We start from the raw sequence: 25619 nt of genomic DNA, 5'->3' as shown, positions 1-25619 counted from the left end.
AGGGGCATCTCAAACGAAACTGTCAACAAATGGCCTTTGATGAGGCAATGTTAAAAGAGCAGGATAAACTAGAGAAAATCTTGAGGGGAGAAGATCCTGACGACTAGGGGTGTCACGGGCTCTTCACAATGGGGGACCCCATGAAACACCTAGAGGAGCCCATAGTAAAATTAACAGTGGATCCCCATAATATTGAAGTAACCTTCGTTGTTGATACTGGAGCAGACCGATGCAGTTTTTATAAACTCCCACCAGGAACGTCTTTAAGCGATAAAACCTGTGAAGTAGTAGGAGCTGGTGGAAAACCGTTTAAAGCCAGTATTGTGGAAAAAGTGAACGTCAGGGGCAATTTCAGGCAACGAACGGCCGATTTTATTTACTTACCCTGGCTGGGAGGAAATCTTCTAGGAAGGGACCTACAGGTAGAATTGGGAATTGCAGTAATCCCCAAAGAAGGCAGAATGGTAGCCCAAATGATGGTCTTATCCTCCCGGGATCTGGAGGAAATAAGACCGGAGGTATGGGCGGAGGAAGGAAAATACGGACACCTAGAAATACCTCCAATCCGAATAGAGATGCAAGAAGAAGGCCCCCCAGTAAGAGTACGACAATATCCAATGTCAGTAGAAAGCAAGACAGGATTAGCCCCAATAATAAACCAACTCTTGACCGCAGGAATATTAGAACCATGCATGTCCCCCCACAATACGCCAATCTTGGCAATAAGGAAGACAGAGAACAAATACCGATTAGTCCAAGATCTCCGAGAGGTCAACAAAAGAACCCGAGCCAGGCACCCGGTGGTAACCGATCCGTATACATTGCTAAGCAAGGTGCCTAGGGAGCATGCATGGTTCTCGGTAATTGACTTAAAAGATGCCTTTTGGGCCTGTCCACTAGCCAAGGAGAGCCGGGACTGGTTCGCATTTGAGTGGGAAGACCCAGAGAATAAGAGGAAACAACAACTAAGATGGACCCGGCTCCCTCAAGGTTTTACAGAATCACCAAACCTATTTGGGCAAGAGTTAGAAAAATTACTACAAACATTTCAACCGGAGACCAATACACAAATCTTGCAGTATGTTGACGATTTATTAGTGTCAGGGGAAGATCAAGAGCAAGTCAAAAAAACCAGTATCGAACTTCTAAATTTCTTAGGCAGGAAAGGTCTAAAAGTTTCAAAACATAAATTACAATTTGTTGAACCAAAAGTTACATATTTAGGACATATATTAGAAAAAGGATGCAAAAAGTTAAGCCCAGAAAGGGTGTCTGGCATATTGGCTCTGCCAGCCCCTAAAACAAAAAGAGATGTTCGGAAACTGTTAGGACTATTTGGCTACTGTAAATTCTGGATAGATGAATATACAAAAAATGTAAAGTTCCTGTATGAAAAATTAATTCAGCCTGAACCAATTAAATGGACAAATGAAGATGACCAACACCTAGACAATTTGAAATCTAAATTGAAATCTGCGCCAGTTTTAGGCTTACCCAACCTAAGAAAGGAGTTCGATCTATTTGTCAATGCAAATGAAGGAATGGCCTATGGTGTCATCACTCAAAAATGGGGAGAACATCGAAAACCCATTGCGTTCCTTTCCAAGTTGCTTGATCCAGTTGCCCGGGGGTGGCCTACCTGCCTCCAGTCGGTAGCCGCTGCAGCAACTTTGTTAGAAGAGACCCAAAAATTAACTTTCCATGGAAAAATCAAAATACATACACCGCACGACCTCAGAACCATCCTCAGTCAAAAAGCTCAGCAATGGTTATCGGATTCTCGAATGTTAAAGTATGAGGCTACATTAATAGTGAATAATGACCTAGAGTGGAAAAAGACAGCCAACATCAATCCAGCCCAATTTCTAATGGGCGAAGCCCCAGGGGAATTGGAGCATGAATGTTTAGAAACCATTAGCCTACAGACCAAAGTAAGAGATGATCTTGAGGACTGGCCTCTGTCATACGGTCGAATACTGTACACCGATGGCTCCTCGAGGGTAGTTGAGGGGATGCGAATGTCAGGGTATGCGGTGGTGGAACAAAAAGGAGAACATCAGCTAGAAGTAAATGAACAGGGAAAATTACCTAAGCATTGGTCTGCACAATGCTGTGAGGTTTATGCTTTGAAACGGGGATTAGATCTATTAGAAAAAGAAGAAGGGACAATTTATACCGATTCAAAATATGCATATGGAATAGCCCACACCTTTGGTAAAATTTGGGAAGAAAGAGGTTTTCTTAACTCGAAAGGAAAAGAACTAATACATAAAGATCTAATTAAAATGGTATTAAAGTCCCTGATGAAACCAAAAGGAATAGCTATTGTGCATATTAAAGGGCACCAAAAAGGCGATACAGTAGAACAAAGAGGAAACCAGGCGGCAGACCAGGCAGCAAAACTAGCGGCAAGAACAGCAGGAGAACCTACCAAAATCTTAAAAATAGGGAACATTACGCCCATCCCAGAAAAAGGACTCGAGCAAGCTCATAGTAAACAAGAATGGGAGGAGATGAAAAAGATAGGATTACATCAAGGGGATAAGGGCGAATGGTTAACACCTGATGGAAGAAAATACCTGAACAGAGCTTTAGCGCACAAAATGCTAAAAGAGATCCATGAGCTAACTCATTGGGGAGCACCCGCGATCGCTAATCACTTTTTGAGGGAATATTTCTGCATAGGGATACATGCAATGGCTAAGGCAGTAACAGATGGATGCCTCATATGCCAAAAGACAAACCAAAAACAAATGAAAAAGCCCGTATTAGGAGGAAGGGAATTGGCCCTCCGGCCCTTTCAAAACATACAAATTGATTTCACAGAAATGCCCTCAGTCCAAGGGTATAAATATCTTTTAGTAATAATAGACCATCTAACACGTTGGGTAGAGGCCTTCCCCACTAAGCGTGAAACAGCAGATGTGGTGACTAAAGTCTTACTCGAGCAAATAATCCCTCGATATGGAATTATAAACACGATCGATTCAGATCGAGGCTCCCACTTCACTGCTAAAATCTTGCAAGATATAATAAAGGCCTTAGGCATCAAGTGGAGATTACATACCCCCTGGCACCCCCAGAGCTCAGGGAGAGTTGAAAGGGCGAATAAATCCCTTAAGAATATACTGACAAAATTAATTCAAGAAACAGGATTAAATTGGCTAAAATGTCTCCCATTGGCATTGTTAAGAATTAGAACAAAACCTAGATCAGACATTGGAGCATCACCCTACGAAATGTTGTTTGGGCTCCCCTTCCTCTTATCCCCCTTTAGTTCCGGAGGATATTTGGAAGGAGAGGCAGCTGCTCAAAAATATCTAGAGACAATTGGCAATACTTTAGAAGAGTTGAGAAAGAAAGGGTATCTCCCTCAAGCCTCTCCCTTAGATGCTAACATTCATGACATAAAACCTGGGGATTGGGTACTAGTAAAGACCTGGGCCAACACCTCTCTGTCTCCCAGATTTGAAGGACCGTATCAAGTTCTCCTAACCTCCCACGCGGCCATCAAAACCCAGGAAAAAGGGTGGACGCACATATCTCGAATAAAAGGACCCCTACCCCCACCGTGCACCCCTTCTGGCTCTGCAACTACTCCCCACCAGTGGACTTCTAGACGTGACCCTAAGACCCTGAAAGTAACATTGAGGAAAGAACCAAAAAAAGACTGAAGACTGGAAAGCCTGAGAAGCTGATCAAAGTTGCAAGTTCAGTTGCTGACATTGTTACTAGTTGCCGTTGTAGTGCTTTATAGTATAAGTAAGTTAAAAGTTACAAAGTAATTTGTAAAAAAAATGGTGCCAAAAAGCAATACTCCTCCCATAGTACCATTCATACGAAACCCAAAATTAATTCGTCCCCTCATGGAACATTTTCCCAGTAAGGCGCCAACTGAATTATTAAATAAAAGAGAAGGGAAAGTAAAAAGAGAGAGAAGTGCAAACCCTCCAAGAACAGGACCGGTTACCAAGAGGCAAGCCCAGGTGGTATCAGGAAAAGGGATCCACACCGGACTCTTGGTCAAGTTACTGGTAGTCCTAATTGCCGCGAGCCTGGCGGAAGGAGGATGCCCACGGTGCTATAGTCCGGTCTATGAAGGAGAAGACTTGCGAGCTCTCTTTCAGGTCCATACTCGAATACACCTTTCTTGTTTTAATAAGGCACAATTGGCTGTATGTGAAGAAAGTGGACAAAAATATTGGCTGGCCAAAAACATTGCCCCTTTTGGGCAGTGCCTGACAGGAGAATGTCCTATCAGGGAGTGGTTCTGCGTTGAAAATCTAAATAATATCCCAGGGGCTGAAGATCTAATTAAAGAAAAGTTCATACCTCCAAGAGATATTGAATTAAACGAGGCTCATAGTGAAAATCTGTTTATAGAATTAATGGAAAAGATAAGTCACGAATTAAATATAACAAATTGCTTCGTCTGTGGCAGTACCCAAATGGCAGACGTATGGCCCTGGGAAGGCATGAGCCTAACCCCCTTAGAAATCTTAAGATGGTTACAAATGAACCCAGACCTTCCACAGGAAGGTGGGCGTAGGGCCGAAAAATGGAAATTAAAAACAAAAGCTATTGGAGAGGTATGCATACAAAGGAAAGGAAGAAAATACAAAACCTTTGTAGGGGCCATGCCATGCAAACAAACTATGTTTATGAAAGGGGGAAAAAAGGGATGGATACCCAAAGAAGCAGAAACATACTGGGCAAGTGAAAAGAAGGAAAGTAGTTGTTTGTATCATGATGAATACGGTCTATACGAGTGTCCCAATAAAGGGTGGAATCCCTTTCGAGGAATACCAACCATATCCAAATACTGGGAAAACCCCTTAGAAACCCAGGTAGGTTACTGGAAAGCCCCGTCATATCTATTCTGGATATGCGGCGACCAAGCCTACACCCTCCTCCCAGATGACTGGACAGGAATATGTACAGTAGGAATCATCAAACCGGCCTTTTTCCTCCTAGAAAAGGAGTCGGGACATCATTTAGGAGTTCCCTTGTATGACCACATGAAAAAGAAGCGGAGGCATATCATCGATCTTGGAAGCACTCAGAAGTGGAAAGGTAACCTTTGGGCCAGCCACCTGGGCCCAAGATGGATCCTGGGGTTACCGCACCCCCATATACATGTTAAATAGAATAATTCGGCTCCAGGCAGTACTAGAAGTGATATCTAACAAAACGGCTTTGGCACTGGACTATATCAGTGAACAATTGGCTCAGACCAGAACGGCAGTCTACCAAATTCGGCTAGCGGTAGACTACCTCCTAGCAAATGAAGGTGGCATTTGTGGTAAATTTAACACTTCGGAATGCTGTCTTGAGATCGATGACAAAAGCCAGGTAATCCGAAATATTTCGAAAGAAATCAGAAAAATTGCTTATGTAGGAGAACAAAAATGGAACCCACTTGTAAACACCAACTGGTGGGATAATTTTTGGTCATTCAAAGAAGCCTGGTGGAAGAAAATAGTGTTTATAATCTTAACGTCCCTCGCCGGTTTCCTGGCCCTCCCGTGCTTACTCCCCTGCCTAATCAAGCTAATTACATCAACTGTCCAGTCTACCCTCCAGATAGACCCTGCCGGAAGCCCCAAACAAGTAACTATGTTAAAGTTAGAGGCCCCAGAAGAAGAGCCTAGCAAAACAATCGTAGTAAGCCCTAGAGAGGTACAAACTGCAAGAAGCCTATACCAACAATTTCAAAAGCTTCGAAGGCTCTACCCAGAAGAGTCTGAGGCAGCATCTTGATGCGGGACTATGTCCCGATCAAAAATTAAGAGGGGGGATATTGTTGAAAATAGTTAGCTAAAGTTCATAAAGAAGGAAGCTGTTGGTTATTATAGCCGCTAAGTTAATTGTTGACTTACCTTGTTGTATTGAAACCCATGTTCTGTACCCAATGTTTGTAACCCTCAGTTCCCTTATGGTTTTGTACTCCCTGGTTCCTACTTCCGCCCCTCTCCCTTGTCATTTCCGCCCGCCTGCTGCTGCTGAGAAGGCCCTGCCCCCCTATGCAAAACAGTGACACTTCCAGAAGGACATCGTGAGAGTAGGAGTCCCGGCCAAGAATAAACATCGAATGATTAAGAAAACTAAGTCATGGACTGCAGAACAGCTGACCTCCAAGTACGAGAAACATCCTAAGCGACTGGAGGAAAGCCTCCCTGCAGTAACCACCACTTGAGAGGCGACGGACAGCATAGACACCCCTAGACCGAGTGAGCCAAAAGCGAGGATCTGTGCGTGCACGCGAGGCTGGGATTCTCCACCCCAAAAACCCGACCTCGGATCCTGACCCCCTTACAGCAGCAGGTGGCGGCCTTCCCTCCGAGCTCCCCTTTAATAAAAGAGCTGTTTCTAAATAAAGGCTTCGGCCCTGATCAATTTCTAACAAAAAGTGAGCGTCGGCAGGTTTCGGTGATACTGGGAATAGCAGAGCCAGAGGCCCTGTGGCTTCTTGGGCTTTGCTGCAAGTGCAGGGAAGCATGTGTTACGTGTGGATACAGCAGGCACTGAGGCCCTTCTGCCCTTGGAGCAACTGAACTACTGCTGCTGCTGTAAGAGAACAGAGAAGCACAGCTCACCTTTGCCAGGTCCTGGAAACAGCTCTGGTATTGACTCTTCCATAACATTGTGCAGCATGGTTCGGCATGGGTGTATGCTGTGTGGGGTCCCAGAACTCTGGGCAGGGTATAGGCAGCTTTACACTTTTTTAAACTTATGGCATTTCTATGGCACTTTTGTTTGAATGTGCTGCCCAAATGAAAAAAAACTTGTACTTACGTGTCAGACCATTCAAAATTTTGTGGGATGACACCACTGAAAAAGCCCAGCCGACTGCTCTACGGACTTTCTCCATCATTTCAGCAGGGCTGCTCATGTCCATGGCCCGGAAAACAAAACAGAAAAATGGGAAAGGAACCCACTTGCACAAGTGCCCAGACTGTGCAAGGAAAAGAGGAAAAACAGACAAAAGAATGCCTGTGTGAGTCCACAGACTCATACAACAGCAGGCAAAAGAGAAAGACTCCCTTTCCAGGGCACAGAGTGCTGCCAGAGAACACCTCAATAGAGGATCCTCTAGCAACGAGCACACCCAGAGCTGCTCTGAACGCTGGGACTTGTGTGCATCAGGGCAACCTGCTGCTCCTCAGGCAAATTCTGTGCCAGAGGACAGCCAAAGCCCACGTGCATTGGTGCCTGTGCTCCTTTCTGCAGGTGCCTGTTGGCAGGAGCACCTGGAGCAATTGGTGGCAACACCGGTTCTGTTTCAGAAGGTAGAAGCTCGAGCTCCCTCCTGGAATGATTTTTGCTTAAAAGTCATAATCTGCAGCACAAAAACCCCATCCACTGTTGACTTTCCCAGCACAATGAGATTCTTACAGATATCCAGACAAATTTCCTTCTCTTGTTCTGACTGTTTTTCTTGCAGAGATCCTGTCAAGTTTCCTTCTGTTCTTCTGTTTTTCTTGCTTTCCGGAAAAAACCCTTAGCCCAGCATTTGATGCCCAATGCTCCAGGTTGCTGCCTGTCTCCCTGAGGCCAGCAGCTCATGTCCAAACACATCTGGCTGTGTGTTGGGCAAGGGAATGGACAGGCACTCGCAGCGATTTTCCCTGGTGAACCGGCAAGGAACCTGGGCAAGTGCAGAAGAAAAGGGTAACTCAGGCATGAGACAAGCTGTTCTGTGTCTCTGATGATGCTGCCAGCACCATGAAGGAAGAGTCAAGACAAGTGCTGGAAGCAAACATATCCTGCCACTTTCTGCTCTTCCATGGACACGGAACACACTTGTTCCCATGGCTCCAGGAGACCTGATCCAGGAACAAGGGAGGGCCATGCACTGGTAGGGAACAGCCTCCAACATGACCAGAGCAGAATCCTCTCAGCAGAGCCTGAGCTTGTGGACCTTGGCCATCAGTTCAGCAGACAGCAAAGTGCTTCCTTCCCTCCATCCCTGAACCTCAGCCACACGAGTCCTGCTTTCCTTCAGCATCTGCTGATTCTTCCTTCTTTCTGAGGAGGTTCTCCGTGTTGAGTTTAGAAGCTCGCGCTGCCTTTTTTGAGGTGCCTGAATGGAGGAGAGTGTCAGCAGGTGCAGCCCAGGGCTCGTGTCCCATCAGTGTTTGTAACGATGGCACCATCGCTGCTGCCTTGGGACAGCCGTGTGTGGCAGGCGAGTCTGCCCTCAAGCACGGCCACTGAAGTCAGTCAGGGGGACAGGCTGCAGCTGCAGCTGCCAAGCGTGGCTGTGAGGCTGGCAAGGCAAGAGAAAGCCATGGGGACCACTTTCCCAACACCTTTTGCCAAGCTATGTAAAACTGTGCCCACAGCATCCTCTCTTTCCGCATCCTGGCTGGTGTGGATGCCTTCCCGAGGAGGTACAGGCCTTTTGGGAGCTGCTGTTCCTGTGCACACCCTGCTGATTTTTCTGGTGTGCAGAACTGCATTGACAGCAGCAACTGTGCAGGCCAGCTGCAGGAGACATCGCCCTTGCCATGGCAGCAGCAGCTCTGTGGGCCCTGAGCACAGGGTCAGGGGGGGTCTCAGCCTCTCCTGAAGCACTTGGGCAGCTGGACAGCAACGCAGGAGAGCTGAGAGCAGCTGCCACAGCTCCCAAAGCCCAGCCAAGCCCAAGGGGCTGCTTTCCCCAGCCCCACACGCTGGTGGGTATGGCTGCAATGAAACATTTGGATTCAGAGTATTGAGGGTTTGAATGGTCAAAAGAAAGGGGTGGGAGCAACGAAGTTTGCCCAAAACTAAAGAACTGAAATGGAAAATAAAAGAGGGACGATGCCTAGAAACCGAATGCTGTATTGAGACAAACTCAAGGACACGAAACAAGGAGGGGCATGAAAATATATCCCTTCAGAGGGAGAACTTTTAGAGCTATTACCATAAAATGAGAACGAGTAACCACTAGGGGAAGAGAATTTGAACCAATCAGCATAACAACTAAGGACTGTGGGAAGAACTGTTAGGTTTGCCCCAGATTAACAAATACATTGCAGGGCTTAAACTCAAGGCCTGTCACTTTCTTGGTGAAATCTGGCTGATTTTGTGTCTCAGCCAGGCTGACTTCCAACACGCTGTCAGCACAGCTTCAGCCGCTGCCTCCTCCTCACCATCGAGGGGTCCCTGCTGAGCACCACGAGGCCTCTGAGCGCCAGGTGATGCATCTCCCTGGCCTCTGCCCACTGCTCCTCACCAGCAGCAGCCAGGGGCTGTGCTCCTGCAGGGCCTGCTCGGCCTCCTTGTCCCTCCTTGTCCCAGTGCAAACCAGCATGGGCACCCCGGGGTGTCCCCACCGTCCTGCTGAGGCCAGGCCTCCAGGGCGTCTGCCGCAGGCCCCGGAGACGCTTCGGGGAAGCGCCAGAGCAGCTGGGTGACAGGAGGAAGGTGGCAGGCTGGGGGCTGCTCATGGCCTCTGCCACCCAATTCCTCAGGGCTTCCCACCAAGCCATCCACACAAGCCCTCCTGTCCCATCACAGCCTCCAGCCACCCACCGCCACACACATCCCCCTCACGCCTTCCCACTGCCTTATCCTGGCAGGCTTTGGCAGCACCGCATCCCTTCACGCCTCCCACTGTCCCCTGCAGCCATCTCCAGGGACCAGGCTCTCAGGGATCCCCGCCGCAGCTCCAGCCTCGGCCCAGCCGTTCTGATGGAAGCCTTAAGGCTTCGGCAGAACCACCAAAGGCGAAGGGGCTTTTGGCCACTTTCTCTTGGCCACTTGCTGAGCACAAGGACCCTTTTTCCTCTCTTCCCCAATGGCCTGGGGGCTCCGGGCACCAAAAGAAATCTCCTGGACCTCTGTGTATAACAGCAGCAGTTTATTAATCCTACTAATTCCTAATTAACTAATCTAGTATTTTACTAATTTGCTAAACTATTACACTACACTGAAAAAAAACTACATGAAGAGGAGAGGTTTTCCCTGCAGGCTCAGGTGACCCCAGCAGATGCACCCTCCCACATCAGTTCTCCACAGCATTCCAGCAGGAGAACCGGCCACGGCCACCCAGGGAAGGCCGTGACTTCCAGAGCCTGCGGAATCCATCTCTCATCCTGCCGAGTCGGGAGGAGGGAATGCTCTGTACAGCCATGTTTATGTACAGAGTTTGAAGTGCCAGGCATGAGATGGCAGGGCTGATGTCATCTGCCATGTCCTGAAGGGCTGGAAGAGAGACAAACAGAGGCACAGTCAGAGCCTGCATCTGCGGGGACCTGGGGAGACCCTCCTGACCCGTCCATGCCCCCCAGCTCTTGCCACGGCCTGGAGGCAGCAGGAGACAGCAAGGAGCAGCTGGAAGGTGCTGGCCCCGACTCTCCCTCGCACAGGCCCCTGAAAGGTCTCTGTGCTCTGCCCACGCCGCCCCTGGTGCGCGCAGGGAGCAGAGCCCTCCGCAGCCGGGGCAGGGAACGCAGCTGCCAGCGCCAGCCCCCGCTGCCAGCCCGCCGGCCTCACTCACCCCTGCTCAGGAGCTGCAACTCTCGCTGCTGCTCTCTCAGGAACCGCCCGGCCAGCCCTGGCAACACAGAGCCCGTCACGGCCCCAGCGGCACGGCTGCCCCACAGCGGCGCTGCCAGCCCTGTGGCCGCCGCACCTCCTTCCCCTGCAGGGCTCAGCCCGGGCCCTCGCCGCACCCTGCCGCCCAAGGGCACGGCTGGCACAGGGCGGCAGCAGCCCCGAGGCCAGGCGGGGCTCCACGGCCCCGGCCCGGATGGCAGCAGCTGCCGGGGCTGGGGCCGAGCTGCGGCGGGGCGGGGAGGGAGCCGGCCGTGTGCTCACCCAGGAAGCGGACGGCCGCCTCTCGCAGGGGCTCCTGTGGGCTCCGCAGGTACGGCAGGGCCTGCCGCAGGTGCTCGGCCGCTCGGTCCCTGTCCTGTGCCAGCTGCGGAGAGCGGCGGGAGGGAAGGGTCGGGGCGGGCTCTGCCCCTTGGCCCCGGGCTGCCCTGCCCGCACAGCCCCGAGGGGAGCAGAGGGCCCGGCAAGGCGCGGTGCTGCCCCGCAGCAGAGCCCGGCTGGGTCGGGGCTCCATCAGCTCCTGCCTTGGGGCCACAGGAGCCTGGAGAAGAGCCCGCCTGGGCAGCCCGGGGAAGGGAGCAGCGTGTGGGGCGCAGGCCGGTGCCCCTGGGTGCAGCACTGGGCAGGGGCCACAGCTGCCAGCCCCACAGACTGGGCACCGTGGGCAGGGGCTTCTCCAGGCTGGGGCTGGGGCTTGCAGGCTGTCCTTACCAAGCACTCCCCAAACCTCCACATCTGATCAGTCAGCACCAGATGCTCCAGATCCCTCCTCTTGAGGAAGCTCACTGCAATAAGCAGCGTTTCCCGAGAGGCCTGCAGAGAGCCAGGGATGGCACGGCAGCCCAGGGCACAGGAGCTGCCTCCCTGTGCCAAGGCCACGAGGAGGCTGGAGCCCATGAGGTGCCAGGGTGCAGGGAGACAGCTGAGCATGGGGACACCAGCGGCCAGGAGTCCTCACCTCTGCCACGCGCACGTTCTCGTTGTGGCAGTGGAAGAAGAGCGGGAGCAGGCTCTTGCTCACAAGCATCTTCAGGGCCTTTTTCCCCTTTGCGTCCACCAACCTCATCACCTCTTGGAAGAGGCGAATGGAGAGCAGCTGCACTTGGCGATTGTCCTGTTGGAAAGGAAGCAAAAGCCTTCCACATCAGCTGCTCCAGGCCCCTCTGTGCACAGGCCCAGAAATCCATGGGACACCACACTTGGGGGCAGCTCCCACTGGCCGTGGCTGGGGACACAGAGCCTTACGTTGTCCAGGAGTGGCCAGAGCGCTGCAGCCAGCCGCAGGGCGATGGGGCTGGGTATGGCGAGGTCTCTGTGCAGCAGCAGAGCGCTGAGCACGACGGCGCTCGTCTCAACAATTTCTTCATCTGCATCTCGAAGCAGGTCCACAAGGCGTTCAGTCAGGCTCTGCATTCTTTTGTTCTGCATGGAACACAAGGCTGGGTAACCCCATGCTGCTGCTGCTGCCATGGAGCCCAGGGGCCGCAGGCCTGTCCTGGAGCAGTCGGGCAGCTGGACAGCAACGCAGGAGAGCTGGGAGCAGCTGCCACGGCTCCCGAAGCCCAGCTAAGCTCAAGGGGTTGCTTTCCCCAGTGCCACGCTGCCAGCACAGCTTCAGCCGCTGCCTCCTCCTCACCATCGAGGGGTCCCTGCTGAGCACCACGAGGCCTCTGAGAGCCAGGCGCTGCATCTCCTTGGACTCGCTCTGCAGGTGCCTTGGCATGATCTCCAGGATGCCGTCAGCCCATTTACTGAAGTCCACGAACTCCAGGAGCTGGAAGGCACAAAGCAGTGACCGGGGTGCCCAGCTGGCAGGAGCTCAGAACTGCACAGGGCTGCGCCATTCCAGGCAGCTGCGGCTGTGAGAGGGCAGAGGGGTGGGAGTCAGCTCAGCGGTGCAGTGCTGGCCATGGGACTCACCTCCACAAGGAACGCCATGGCAGGCAGTTCCCAGTCTGAAATGCCTTGGCTGAGGAGCTCCAAGAGGTAGGACATGATGTAGTGATGCCAATACACAGAGACACCGTGCATCTCCCTGGTGGGGGGAAAAGACACCATTGCCCCTGAGCCAGGCGGGCAAAGCTCTCCCAGGGCTGACTCCCAGAGGCCTGGTCTGTTCCCAAGCACCCCATGGGCTCTTTGGGAGGGGGCTGTTCCCGGGCACCCTCCACTGGCATCATTTTCCAGTCTGCTCTTCATTCTCTTTGTGACAAGGCCCTCTCACCCATGGCCACAGGAACTGTGTGGGGCACTCTGGGCACAAATGGCAGCAGCAGCGTGGAGAAGGGGGTCTCACCTGGCCAGCAGACCCACTGCATAGTGGTGGGTGCCAGCATAGAGCAGCGTATCCCAGCCACCCTTGCGCTCCATGGCCAACACCACATGCTCACACTGCACTCGGCAGAGCAGCACCTTCAGAGTCTGCACTGCAAACCTGTGTGCAGAGCAAAGCCCAGGTCACACTGGCAGCTCTGACTCCTGCCTTAGGGCATGGGAGGGATGGGGAGACTGGTGGGACTGGGATAGAGCACCTTTGGGGGTTGGTGGCAAGGCCGAGTTGCTCCTGGCATTCCTTCCAGAAGGTATCAACCACCTCTGGTGTATACAGTGTGCTGATGAAAGCTTGGAAGAGCAGACGCAGAAAGAGAGAGGGGGAGTACTCCAACACTATAGGTGGGCACCACGTCCAGTTGAAGACATTCCACAGTGTCACGGTTGCCTACAAGAAATAAAGCACCCAGAGACAAGAGTAGGTGCCAAGACATCCATGTGCAGGGCCTGAGCATGCGAGGGAGAGGCCGGGGAGACACCGTGGGAGCAGCCAGCCTGGTGCCCCAGGTTCAGCGCAGTGCCTGAGGCAGGCAGATGCAGTTGTGGGGAGGTGGCCTAGGGGCAAGCAGAGGTCAGTTGCAGGAACTCACAGCCAGAGCAAAGACTCCTGTGCTGTCCCCATCAGAGGTGTACACGGAGGTGTCCACTGGCCAGGCGCTCAGCACAGTGATGAGGATCTGCAGCGCCGGCTCCGCAGTCCCCGTGGAGGTCAGGATCACCCCCCACATGGCCGCAGCAGCTCTGTGGGGTCAGAGCTCTGTGTCAGGGGGTCTCGGCCACAGCACCGTGGCCTGGGCTGCTGCAGGGACCTGCACTGGCCGTCAGCCCTGCTTCTGCCCACTGGCCCTGGCCAGCAGCGCCCAGCCAGCTCACAGGGGTGCAGCCCCGTAGGGAGGGAGCGTGGCAGCACGCTCAGGGGCTGACATGGCAGCACTGCAAACGGAGGGGCCGCAGGGGCTTGGAGCTGTGCCCCTGTGTGGCACTCAGCAGGGACAGGCTCTGCAGGGTAACGGGGGATGAACCCTAAGCCCTCAAGGCAGGTGGGGCTGCCCAAGGTACCTGTCACCCGATGGGGCCCAGCGCAAGAGAGTCATGATCACATCATAGGGGTATTCCTTGGTCAGCTCCAGCAGGGCCTTGTCCAGCCTGTGCCCAGCAGACTCATTGGCCGTGAGCCACTGGTGGATGTACCTCACCATGGCTGGCACCTGCAGAAAGCATGGGGAGACCTGGAGACCTGCCAGAGCAGCAACTTCCCCAGCTTCCCCTGAGAAGTGCTGCCCTTCCCACCACGTTGGGCTGGGCCTCAGAGGCTGAGGGAAGCCAGCAGAGCAGGCTTGAGGCCCCACACAGTTCCTGGGGTGATCAAGCCCTGGCCACAGGCTGCTTACTTGCTTTGGATTGGAGACACCCTTCTCCACAAGCAAATCCAGCATGGCAGCACTGGTCTCAGCACTGAAGAGGTGAAAGTTTGCCGAAGGCCCAGTGCCCACACCGGTGGTCTCTTCCCGCCAAACGCGCACGATGAATTCACAGATCATCTGCAGAAGGGCAGGAAGAGAGGGAGAATCCATGGAGTGCTCCAGGCACGGTGCTGGGCTGAGCAGTGACAGCAGGCCCAGCCCAGGTGGGGATGGCTGCAGTACCTGCGCTGCTCTGCGGAAGCGGCCACGGGCAGGGTCCTGCTCTTGTGTCCAGTCCATGGCTGCACCTGGCACAGAGCGAGCGCAGCCAGGGCTGAGGGGCTGCGGGAGAGGCCGGAGAGCAGGGCCCAGCCCTGCATTCCCAGCCAGGGACAGCCCTGGGATGCACCAGCCCTGTGGCCCAGCTCTGGCACTCACTCTCCTGCAGCAGCTGGAGCTGCTCCAGCTCTCCAGGCTGCTGTGCTGAGGTAGCTGCAGCCTCCTCCTCCTCCTTCACCCAGGCCAGCTTGGGCACCCTGGGAGGTGTCTGCTCCATGTCTCTGTTAGGAGTTAGGATGGCCTGCAGGAGAGATGCCTGGGAAAATCTCAAAGATCAAGTGCTGCAGTTGTGCCTTGAAAGCACAGCTGCAACAGAGAAGCCTTGGGAAGGCTGAAGGACAGTAAGTCCTGCAGTCTGTCCTCGAGGGCAGCGGCCGCAGGGACGCCAGACGCTTTGGAAATGCTCCGGCTCGCCGAGTCCCGCAGTCTGGCCTCGAGGTCACCTGCACAGGAAACACTTTGGGAAAGCTCCGGGTCAGCAAGGAACGAGCTGGCTGTGCGGGGGCTCCTCACAGCACCGCTCTCTCCGTCCTGTCCCGACGCGTGCACCGAGCACTGTGGCGTGGCCGTGTCGCTGCCAGCACCTATGTCACCGCGTGTCACAAAGGGTCACCCTTGTACGCCGTGTTCTGTTCCATCCCACGGTGACCACGGTGCTCTGTGTCACAAAGAGCCCTAGGACACACCCCCACGTGCCCTGGGGACACCCCCACCCCCCCAAACTGCCCCAGCTTGGAAGGAAGATGTTCCCCGAGTGTCAAGGACAGCCCAAGAGGAGCTTGAGGAGCGGCTCAAACAACAAGCAGATGCTCCTCTGCTCTGCCTGCTCAGGGCAGCAGAAGGAGCCCCCACGGTTGCCGACGCAGCTGCAGCAGGAAGGGCACTGGGGCCTTCCACAGAAGCTGCCAGGGCCTCTGGGACATGACCCGGTGCTGGGTGGCCGTCACACACGCAGGGCTGTGACACAGACATGGGACGTATGGCCAAGGGCATGAATGCTGCTCGGAGCCCTGGGGCCTGGGCAGCACTGAAATCAAGAGGTGTGGCAGAGTCCCTTCCAAAGGAGACCTGCCACCCCCAAGTCCTGCCTGTGCAGGTGCCTACTCCTGCCACAGAAACCTGTGCCCCCAGGGAACTTCTGTGCCAGAGGACAGCCAAAGCCCACGTGCATTGGTGTCTGTGCTCCTTTCTGCAGGTGCCTGTTGGCAGGAGCACCTGGAGCAATTGGTGGCAACACCTGGTCTTTGTCAGAAGGCAGAAGCTGTTGCTCCTTCCTGGAATGATTTTTGTTTGAAAGTGATTATCTGCAGCGCAAAAACCCCATCCACTGTTGACTTTCCCAGCACAATGAGATTCTTACAGAGATCCTGTCAAGTTTCCTTGTGTTTTTCTGACTGTTTTTCTGACTGTTTTTCTTGCTTTCCGGAAAAAAATATCAGACCAGTGTGTGATGCCCAATGCTCCAGGTTGCTGCCTGTCTCCCTGAGGCCAGCAGCTCATGTCCAAACACATCTGGCTCTGTGCTGGGCAAGGGAATGGACAGGCACTTTCAGCGATTTTCCCTGGTGAACTGGCAAGGAACCTGGGCAAGTGCAGAAGAAAAGGGTAACTCAGGCATGAGACAAGCTGTTCTGTGTCTCTGATGATGCTGCCAGCACCATGAAGGAAGAGTCAAGACAAGTGCTGGAAGCAAACATATCCTGCCACTTTCTGCTCTTCCATGGACACGGAACACACTTGTTCCTATGGCTCCAGGAGACCTGATCCAGGAACAAGGGAGGGCCATGCACTGGTAGGGAACAGCCTCCAACATGACCAGAGCAGAATCCTCTCAGCAGAGCCTGAGCTTGTAGACCTTGGCCATCAGTTCAGCAGACACCAAAGTGCTTCCTTCCCTCCATCACTGAACCTCAGCCACATGAGTCTTGCTTTCCTTCGGCATTTGCTGCTTCTTCCTTCTTTCTTAGGAAGTTCTCCGTGTTTAGAAGCTCGCGCTGCCTTTTTTGAGGTGCCTGAATGGAGGAGAGTGTCAGCAGCTGCAGCCCAGGGCTCGTGTCCCATCAGTGTTTGTAACGATGGCACCAACGCTGCTGCCTTGGGACAGCCGTGTGTGGCAGGCGAGTCTGCCCTCAAGCACGGCCACTGAAGTCAGTCAGGGGGACAGGCTGCAGCTGCATCTGCCAAGCGTGGCTGTGAGGCTGGCAAGGCAAGAGAAAGCCATGGGGACCACTTTCCCAACACCTTTTGCCAAGCCACATAAAATTGTGCCCACAGCATCCTGTCTTTTGGCATCCTGGCTGGCGTGGATGCCTTCCCGAGGAGGTTCAAACCTTCTGGGTGCTGCTGTTGCTGTGCACACCCTGGTGATTTTTCTCTGGTGTGCAGAGCCATGTTGACAGCAGCAACACCACAGGCCAGCTGCAGGAAACATCGTCCCTGTCATGGCAGCAGTAGCTCAGTGGGCCCTGAGCACAGGGTCAGGGAGGTCTCGGCCACACAGCACCGTGGCCTGGGCAGCCACGGGGGCCCGGGCTGACCGCCAGCCCTGCCTCTGCACACTGTGCCTCAGCAGCAGCTGCAGGTGTTTCTCAAAGATTTCCTTCTGTCTACTAAAATACATGAGAAGCTGACTTTTGAGCATAATCTATCACTTCAAGCATTTTGAAGTCTCTCCTTGTGCTCTACATGTCATCTGAGGCCTGAGCAGCAGGTGAAAGGGGAGAAGGATGTATGAGCAGTCATAATGGAAAGCCAGTGGCAGGCAGGTGCAGGCATGGATGCTGCCCAAAGACCATTACATGGTGAATCGGCAACGAGCAGTTTTAGTGCAGACCAAAGTCCCAACTTGGAATGCCCAATTTCATGAACAATTTCACATTCTGACACTCTGCAGACTGCCCAAACCATGTCTATGTGCACGTATCTAGATGGATAAAATTCTATGTAAGGTCATGTTCATTTTCAGTTTTGGTGCATCTCTTTTGTACATAACATTGAGATATCATTAACTATCAGTCAACCTTAATTAGGATTCAGGTTATTGCAATAATAGTTGATATTGTTAATTTATTTTTTTACTTTTTTTAATCTTAAGACAAATCAATATCTGGAAACAAATAATGAAAGTTTATCTTAGAACTGCTTATTTGTCAGAACTTACTCATGTCATTGATATGTATGGGAAAAAGTGTACAACCTGTGACATAGTAGCTCATAGATATTTTTGATAAATACTAGTGAGTGAGTTAATCTGGAAGACAAATACATTAAACTGTATTTTCTGCAAGAATACATATTTTGACCATTCAAAAAAAAAAAAAAAAAAAAAAAAAAAAGTCCTGCTCCCAATCTCTATTGTTTTTTCATTCTACTGCAGTACATTTGTCAGCTTTTGACGGGGTTAATAAGATAAAGAGGAGTAGTCATTCTATGCTTTTCTTACAACCCTAAATGAATCTACTTTCAGTCCATCAATCAGTGGTCATAGGCTGACTGTTTTCATTGTAGGGGAAAGAGTGTCATTTAAATTGATTGATAAATTGAGAAGTTTTGATAAAATATAGTCTACTTTTATTAATTCCTTGATTTAATAATGAGATGTCTGGTTTTCTTTTCTGTTCACCTCCCCTCCTCACTTCAGCTCCCCTTGATATACACTATGAGCATTGGTCTTTTTCAGTTCTGTCATTATTTCGTTCCTGATACGCCTGATATTTTTTCTGCACATTTTTGTGTTTTATGTATAGTCTTTATGTTACCTTTTGTCTTAGACATGAAAAAATCTGCTATAGATGCAAAAATTATTGTAGTGAATAGACAATTGATTTACCTGCATTAGTATTATCTCCTTGATAGTTCCAGAAATACCAGAGGCTTGAGAAACACCTTTTCCTGCCACATACTTTGAAACATGGGGATTATGCTTTCTGTAAGAAAATAACCTTTCTGAACTTTTAGAGGGCTTTTTTTCAGTATTTTATTGTTTTCAAAATATGTGCAGATGTATAATTATTTACTTTTAACTCTCCTAAGCCTTTGGTCTCAACAGTATTTTAAGAGAATTTGAAAGCTACTGCATCACTGTGTTCAGAATGTAGACTTGCTTTTATACTAATTTATTTTGGTTTTGGTTTGTTTATTGTTGTTGTTGGTTTTGGTTTTAGTTTGATTTTGTTTGTTTGTTTTTTTTTTTTTAATAGTAGAACCAAAGAAGTGGTAAATCCAAACCATATAATTATTTTCTTTTTAAATAAATGTTTAGCTTTATAAGTTTTGGACCTCAGAGAAGCAATAAGAAATCTTTGTATTTCCAGAAGCTTTCAGCAAAAAGTACGAAAACATGAGGAAAATAGACAATGAAGTGGGAGTTAAGTGGCAGGTCGGGGTTCTGCTCACAGTACAAACATGTTTGCATGGGAGATGTTGTCTTGAAGTTATGTTTCCTGTTCATCAATAGTTGCAGAAAATAAAATTTAAGGGGAAAAAAGGAAAATCAAAATAATCAACCAAGATGTTAGAAGCTGAGTTCTGTTACCTACAACAGGAAAACAATGGGCCTTGGACTCAAATCAAGGTCATAGTCTGTTTCATACTCTGTTAAAATTCTTGACTTATGGAAAGAAGAGTGACTTAAGGCTACCTTTTATCTTTGTAAGATAATAAAGTATTCCTTTTTGGATATTACTGTAGAATTTTCAAATTAAAAATATACCCATTATTTTTAATCCACTTCCCTCTGAAGTAACACAAACTGATCAACTGTGAAGGCAGGTTATGAGGATAGAAAACTGGCTTGTTTTGTTGGATGTGATTATTATTTTTTGGTCTCTCTGTTTATTTCAATATATCTTTCTCCTGAATTTTTTTCTACTGTCCAATTTTCTGTTGTGAAAAGTTGTTCACCCTCAATATTAGTATATTTTTTCCAAGGGACTGACTTTTTGAAACTGAACTCTCTAAATTATGTTTTTAGTAGAACGTAAAAGTTAATGAATTTAAAAATGTTACTCCTAAAAGCCTTACACTGATTGGTAAAACATTATTTTAAAATATACCTGTCTAGGTAACCTAAACCCAAAATTTGGTTTTGCTTTTTGGCTTTGATTCTAATTTCAGCTAATTGCCCTTTTAGCCTGGTGCTCTCTTCTAGTGAAAGCATGGTACAATTTCTGAAACTTGTGCACTCAGGAGCACAAGAGAGAGTAAAATAATCAGGTGTGGGGAATGTCAGAAAGTTTATCTTATAGGAAATTCTTATCTGATCTTACTTCAAGAGTCAAAACAACTGATAAATTTAAATGATAATTAGAATTTCTAGGGCATTTGTGTTGGCAACTGAGAGAAATAACTGCAACTTAGATACATGTGAGAAAATCATAAAGAGACTGAGGAATAAAAAATTAAATAAGAGAGATCTAACTTTTTTTATTGTCAAATTAAATACTATTATAAGAGAAAAAGATGAAATCAGAAAAAGTTACAATGCTTGAGAGATAGTGGAATATGTTTTGCCTAGTTATGGAAAGGACTTTTTTATTTTAAATATGTGTTTCACCAAGATTAGAGTAAGACAGAAATGACAGTCAAACTGTCTTAAATACAGAAGGTAACCATCTAAAGCGGTGTTGAACCCAAGGTGTTACGATGGTGGCAGTGAAGTGAAAGGTGGCAAAGTTCTAGCCTTCATATGGAAGCAGCAGAGTACAGTGGAGAGAGTGGTTCTGCTTCTTACAGAAAATTCTCTAAAACTCTAATGCAAGAAAGAACATAATCTGAATTTGTAAATTCACTTGTCTCTCTGTTTCAACAATTTATTTCTAAAAGGTTTAAGTGAAGATAGCTTGAATTGCAGTTGATGTTACAGAGATTCTTGGTGTATGTGATTTACTAGTGAACTCAGAATTGATACTGTAATTAAACACTCTGTGCTACAAATTGCAAACAAAGGGAATCCCCAGAATTTAATAAGGTAGAATTCCATGGAAGTGTTATAAATAAAGCAGGGCAGAAGCCTTTATTAAAATGCAGCTCTTTATTGAGAGGGGCTACGGGAAGGCCGCCGCCTGCTGCTGTAGCAGAGCCAGTGATGTCGCAGGGAAGAGATCCTCTAGCCGTCCTGCAGGCAGGATGGGGAGTCCCAGTCCTCACACGCACACACAGATCTCCCTTGGCTTGGTTGGTCTAGGGTTGTCATCCTTGGGCACTACTTCCGAGGTGATGGTCATTCTGGCGAGGCTCCATTCCAATATTTTAGGGTTTTCCTAAGTGTCCGGAGTCAGGGGTTCTTCTGTACTTGGTGTCATTCTTCTCTTTTTATGATGTGTTAGTTTGGCTGGGACTTCTGCCACAGAGGTGTCCATTTGGGAGTATTTGCAGCTTTGCATGTCAGGGCGGAGTCTTCTGACTGGCAGGGCTTAGCAGCAGGCGGCCGGAAATGGGGCAAGGAGAAGGGCGGAAGGGGTGAAGGAAAGGGGCAGGAGTGAGAAGCAGGAAGTATTGGTGTTAGAAATGGGAGCCATTGGGGAGTACAGCCTGGAACTGAGGGATACATAACATATACTCTTAGAACAGTAAGTAACTCAACTTCCTGTATAAGGACAACGTTTTAGAATATTATCTTTTAACTGTATAACTTCTCAACTTACAGCTGCTGACCCTGTATTCACTACACCAGGGTTTCATCTTTTTCCTGGACCCCATCAAAGGCTAATTTGGTGTTACTATTGTGGGGAACCGACTCCCTTATTCCTCTAATTATCAAAGACCAGTAGTCACTCATGATTGGGATCCCACCCAGGAACTGCTAGAGGTAGTTTATGGTCACCAGGTGGTCCCTGTCTGTTTTCTCTTTCCCATATTCATAAGCTTGCTGGCTAAATCATACGGACTTCCTCTGGGCCAAATAATATGTTAATGATAGAGTTCATTTCCCCCCCAGGTGTAGATATTAGGTCCTAGAAATTGATCTACTTGGTTTGAGATGCCCACAGGATCTTCTACCAGATTTCCTATTTCCTTCTTGAACCCCTGAACCTTGGATGCTGTCAACGGGGCATTTACAAACCTGACTCCACCAGTTATCCTGCCCATCGGAACCTCTCTAAGTGGGAATAGCCTTTCTACCCTTGTGGCTTTAGACCGAGTGTTACAGTAAGGCCCTTCTATAGATTTATTGTCTTGCATGTGGGTAAATGTTTGCTGACTACTAGAGGATGTGTTGCTGTCTGTTGGAGATAGATTTAGTTCCCAACTGGAAAAGGGGTGAGGGGACCGCTATTGGTGGAGGTACGGGAACCAAGCCAGCAGAGGGGGTTAGGGAAAACGGAGAGGTTAGTGGCAGAGGTAAGTTAGGAAGTGGAGGCGTAGATGTGGGGTTTGGATTTGAGACAGGGGTGTTGAGGGGAGGTGGTGGAGGAATAGAAATATTAGATAGTTGGGGAGGAAGGGGAACTGAGGGCTCAATTGAAGATGGATGAGGAGATGCTGATAGTAAAGGCGGAGGTAAGGAGCTTGGTAGAGTGCCGAAAGGAACGGGGAGGAGGAGGAGATAGGTTATCAAGGGATCACACCTATTTTTAACCCTTTCTTCTTTCTTTTCCCTGCCTTCCTGCTCTTGCAGTTTACGTATTTTTACGGGTTCTTTACCTATGGTGTTTGTTTTCCAGCAGGCTACATACTGAAGTTGTTTTATATCGGAACTTTCCCAAGTTTTCAAGTATTGGCATAATAGGGAACACACCCATGGGTCTTGGGTTCCGTACCAAGGCCATTTCCCTGGTAGATTTAACTTACCCCACACTTCTATGTAGTAATTTATCATTTTAATTTTATCTAGATTTTTTGTGGCCTCCCAGGTGTCCTGTTGATCTAACATTATTGTCAGGAGACTATCGGGGGGATGTTTTTAATCTTCTCATTTTCTTTTCCAATTCCACCCCTTCTGCTCATACATGTTCCCATGACTGCTACTTGGATTAGGCCTTAAAAAAAATTCTAATGCCTCTACCCAAACGGAAAGTTACTGACAGGCAACCCAGCCCTTGAACAACTAGAACTTATTTGGCCTTTTCTAAATTATGATGTAAATTTCTGCTACTAAAATTACAAGGTCCCCTACTGAAATGGAAGTTACTGACGGGCAGCACAACTGGCACACTGGGGTTAGGTATTGGCGTTGAGTCCTAATGGGGTTCGCCTTTTGCCCCTCCCCACACTCTTTAAAAAGATGAGAGTTGGGTCCCAACAGGGTTTGCCTCTTGCCCCTCCCCACACTCTTTAACAGGATGAGAGTTGGGTCCCAACAGGGTTTGCCTGTTGCCCCTCCCCACACTCTTGACGGATTGGAGTTGGGTCCCAACAGGGTTCCTCTCGCCCCTTCCCACACTCCTAACAAGGATTAGAGCCGGTCACTAGCAGGGCTTGGTCACCCCTCCCTATACTCCTCCCTTACTTAGGGTTAGATCCCAGCAGGGCTCTGGCTGCCCCTCCCTGCACCTGCTTTTGCGTGCGACTCACACTTAGCCCTAGGCCTCCGCACGCCCGAGTCACCTAAGCTGCTTCTGTGTGCCACTCACTCACTACATTTCCTCCGCACGCCCAGAGAGAGCCCCACTACACCCCAGGAGATGTCTGACACACTCAGTAGGCCCTGGTGGGCCTCATTCGCTTCCCCCTGGTCCCGGCTGGCCCCTCGCGGGAGTCCAGAATCGCGGCACTGAGGGGTCCGCACTCGCTTCAGGGATCCGAGCTGCCAGCCCCCGTCTCACTCACACACCATTTGCTCATCTCCACCCCCGCCACCGGTGCCTTACTGGTGCTCCTAGGCGCTGTCCTCTGGATGTCCCATGCTGTTCTCTGGGTCCGAGGCGGCCAGCTGTCCTGGAGGCCCAAGGTTGGGCGGCGCCTTCCCGTCTGTGGTCCTTCTTCAGGCGTGGCCTATCCCAGACGAGCCCCCAAGCTGTTAAAAACAGGGCCAGGAGACTAATCTGCCTTTTAGAGGCCTTTATTAAGACAGCTATGGGAGGGGAACTCGGGGGGCTGCGCACACGGCTGCTGCTCCCGCCGGACAGCGCTGAGGAGGACCTGCAAGCCGAATGTGCTACTGATGCTGCAGAGTCGGGGGTTCTGTCCTCACGGGAGTTCCCAGGAACTAGGAATGGCTCGTTGTTGGGGGGGCAGTCCTGGTGGTAGGGTGCTGTTAAGGTTACAGGGAGAGGGCAGAGCAACTTTGGGAGATGACCTTGCCTTTTCCGACTGGCAAACACCACTTTTAGTCTTAGATGTTGTTTGGGTTTGTTATCTCAGGGGTTTTAGTTCTCAAAGGAGTCCTGGCATTCCTTGCATTTCGTTTCATGAGCATACGTTTTACTGACGTAATTCCTCCTCCTCTGTCACCGGTGCCATTTAGAGGGAAGCAGCAACTGAACGAACTGACGGATAAGGGGAAAGGGACATGGGGCAGGATGATTGGCCTGAAACAAGGCAAGGGTAAGAACCTTTAACAGCTAACACTACCAACAGCTAAGAACTTTCATAGAAACATACAACTCAGTTTTCCGAGAGTTCTTCTATTACAACCTAGACGCAAACAGCAGTGAGGAGCCTGCTCCCAGCCTGCTCCCACCTGAGACACAGCGCGGCCGGTGCTGCTCCCGCTCCCCCCGGCTCCTGCCTGCTCTCCGCAGCTGTGCAGGCCCTGCCACGTGTTATATCATCGGGAACAGGCACAGGCCGAGTGTGCCCGCAGCTACAGAAAGGACTGAAACTGAGTTATTTGTTCTGTTTTGTTGCTAATTATAATAACTGCAGTTGTTTTCTGTTAGGGCGGTTAAATATGGTAGAAAAAAGCTGCCATTCCTAGCCCCTTATTTCTGACTTAGAGTTCTTAATTCAATTTTCTGTTTCAAAGAGGAGCTTCTGCGTTTATTGGCAGACATCAGCCCTTCAAACCAAGACACAGTGATGGGCATGGGTATGTCGAGGTCTCTGTGCAGCAGCAGAGCGCTGAGCACGACGGCGCTCGTCTCAACAATTTCTTCATCTGCATCCCGCAGCAGGTCCACAAGGCGTTCAGTCAGGGTGTGCATTCTTTTGTTCTGCATGGAACACAAGGCTGGGCAACCCCATGCTGCTGCTGCTGCCATGGAGCCCAGGGGCCGCAGGCCTGTCCTAGAGCACTGGGGCAGCTGGACAGCAACGCAGGAGAGCTGGGAGCAGCTGCCACGGCTCCCGAAGCCCAGCTAAGCTCAAGGGGTTGCTTTCCCCAGTGCCACGCTGCCAGCACAGCTTCAGCCGCTGCCTCCTCCTCACCATCGAGGGGTCCCTGCTGAGCACCACGAGGCCTCTGAGAGCCAGGTGATGCATCTCCCTGGCCTCTGCCCACTGCGCCTCGCCAGCAGCAGCCAGGGGCTGTGCTCCTGCAGGGCCTGCTCGGCCTCCTTCTCCCTCCTCGTCTCTGTGCAAACCAGCATGGGCACCCCGAGGGTGTCCCCGTTATCCTGCTGAGGCCAGGCCTCCAGGGCGTCTGTCGCAGGCCCCGGAGACGCGTCGGGGAAGCGCCAGAGCAGCTGGGTGGCAGGAGGAAGGTGGCAGGCTGGGGGCTGCTCATGGCCTCTGCCACCCAATTCCTCAGGGCTTCCCACCAAGCCATCCACACAAGCCCTCCTGTCCCATCACAGCCTCCAGCCACCCACCGCCACACGCATCCCCCTCACGCCTTCCCACTGCCTTATCCTGGCAGGCTTTGGCAGCACCGCATCCCTTCACGCCTCCCACTGACCCGTGCTGGCCATCTCCAGGGACCAGGCTCTCAGGGATCCCCGCCACAGCTCCAGCCTCGGCCCAGCCGCTCTGTTGGAAGCCTTAAGGCTTCGGCAGAACCACCAAAGGCCAAGAGGCTTTGGGCCACTTTCCCTTGGCCACTTGCTGAGCACAAGCACCCTTTTTCCCCCCTTCCCCAATGGCCTGAAGACTCCGGGCACCAAAAGAAAGCTCCTGGACCTCTGT

At 50.7% G+C, this 25619-nt stretch overlaps 1 protein-coding gene across 1 annotated transcript; it reads right to left on the bottom strand.

Moving 5' to 3' along the window:
• Positions 1-9829: 9829 nt before the first annotated feature.
• On the bottom strand, positions 9830-15215 carry LOC130264851 (maestro heat-like repeat-containing protein family member 7). The gene is made up of 15 exons (XM_056513427.1): positions 14715-15215; positions 14520-14584; positions 14265-14414; positions 13933-14081; positions 13464-13614; positions 13074-13261; positions 12839-12976; positions 12463-12577; positions 12179-12316; positions 11788-11964; positions 11501-11656; positions 11254-11355; positions 10807-10909; positions 10487-10543; positions 9830-10191 (listed from the first exon to the last, which is right to left on the bottom strand). Exons 1-15 carry the CDS (start codon positions 14830-14832, stop codon positions 9992-9994), a joined length of 2007 nt encoding a protein of 668 aa, XP_056369402.1. The 5' UTR covers positions 14833-15215; the 3' UTR covers positions 9830-9991.
• Positions 15216-25619: the final 10404 nt, after the last annotated feature.

Source organism: Oenanthe melanoleuca, chromosome Z (assembly GCF_029582105.1).
Source record: "Oenanthe melanoleuca isolate GR-GAL-2019-014 chromosome Z, OMel1.0, whole genome shotgun sequence".
Classification (NCBI taxonomy): Eukaryota; Metazoa; Chordata; class Aves; order Passeriformes; family Muscicapidae; genus Oenanthe; species Oenanthe melanoleuca.
The sequence above is the reverse complement of the archived record's forward strand: the minus strand, read 5'-3'. Positions and strand labels throughout refer to the sequence as shown.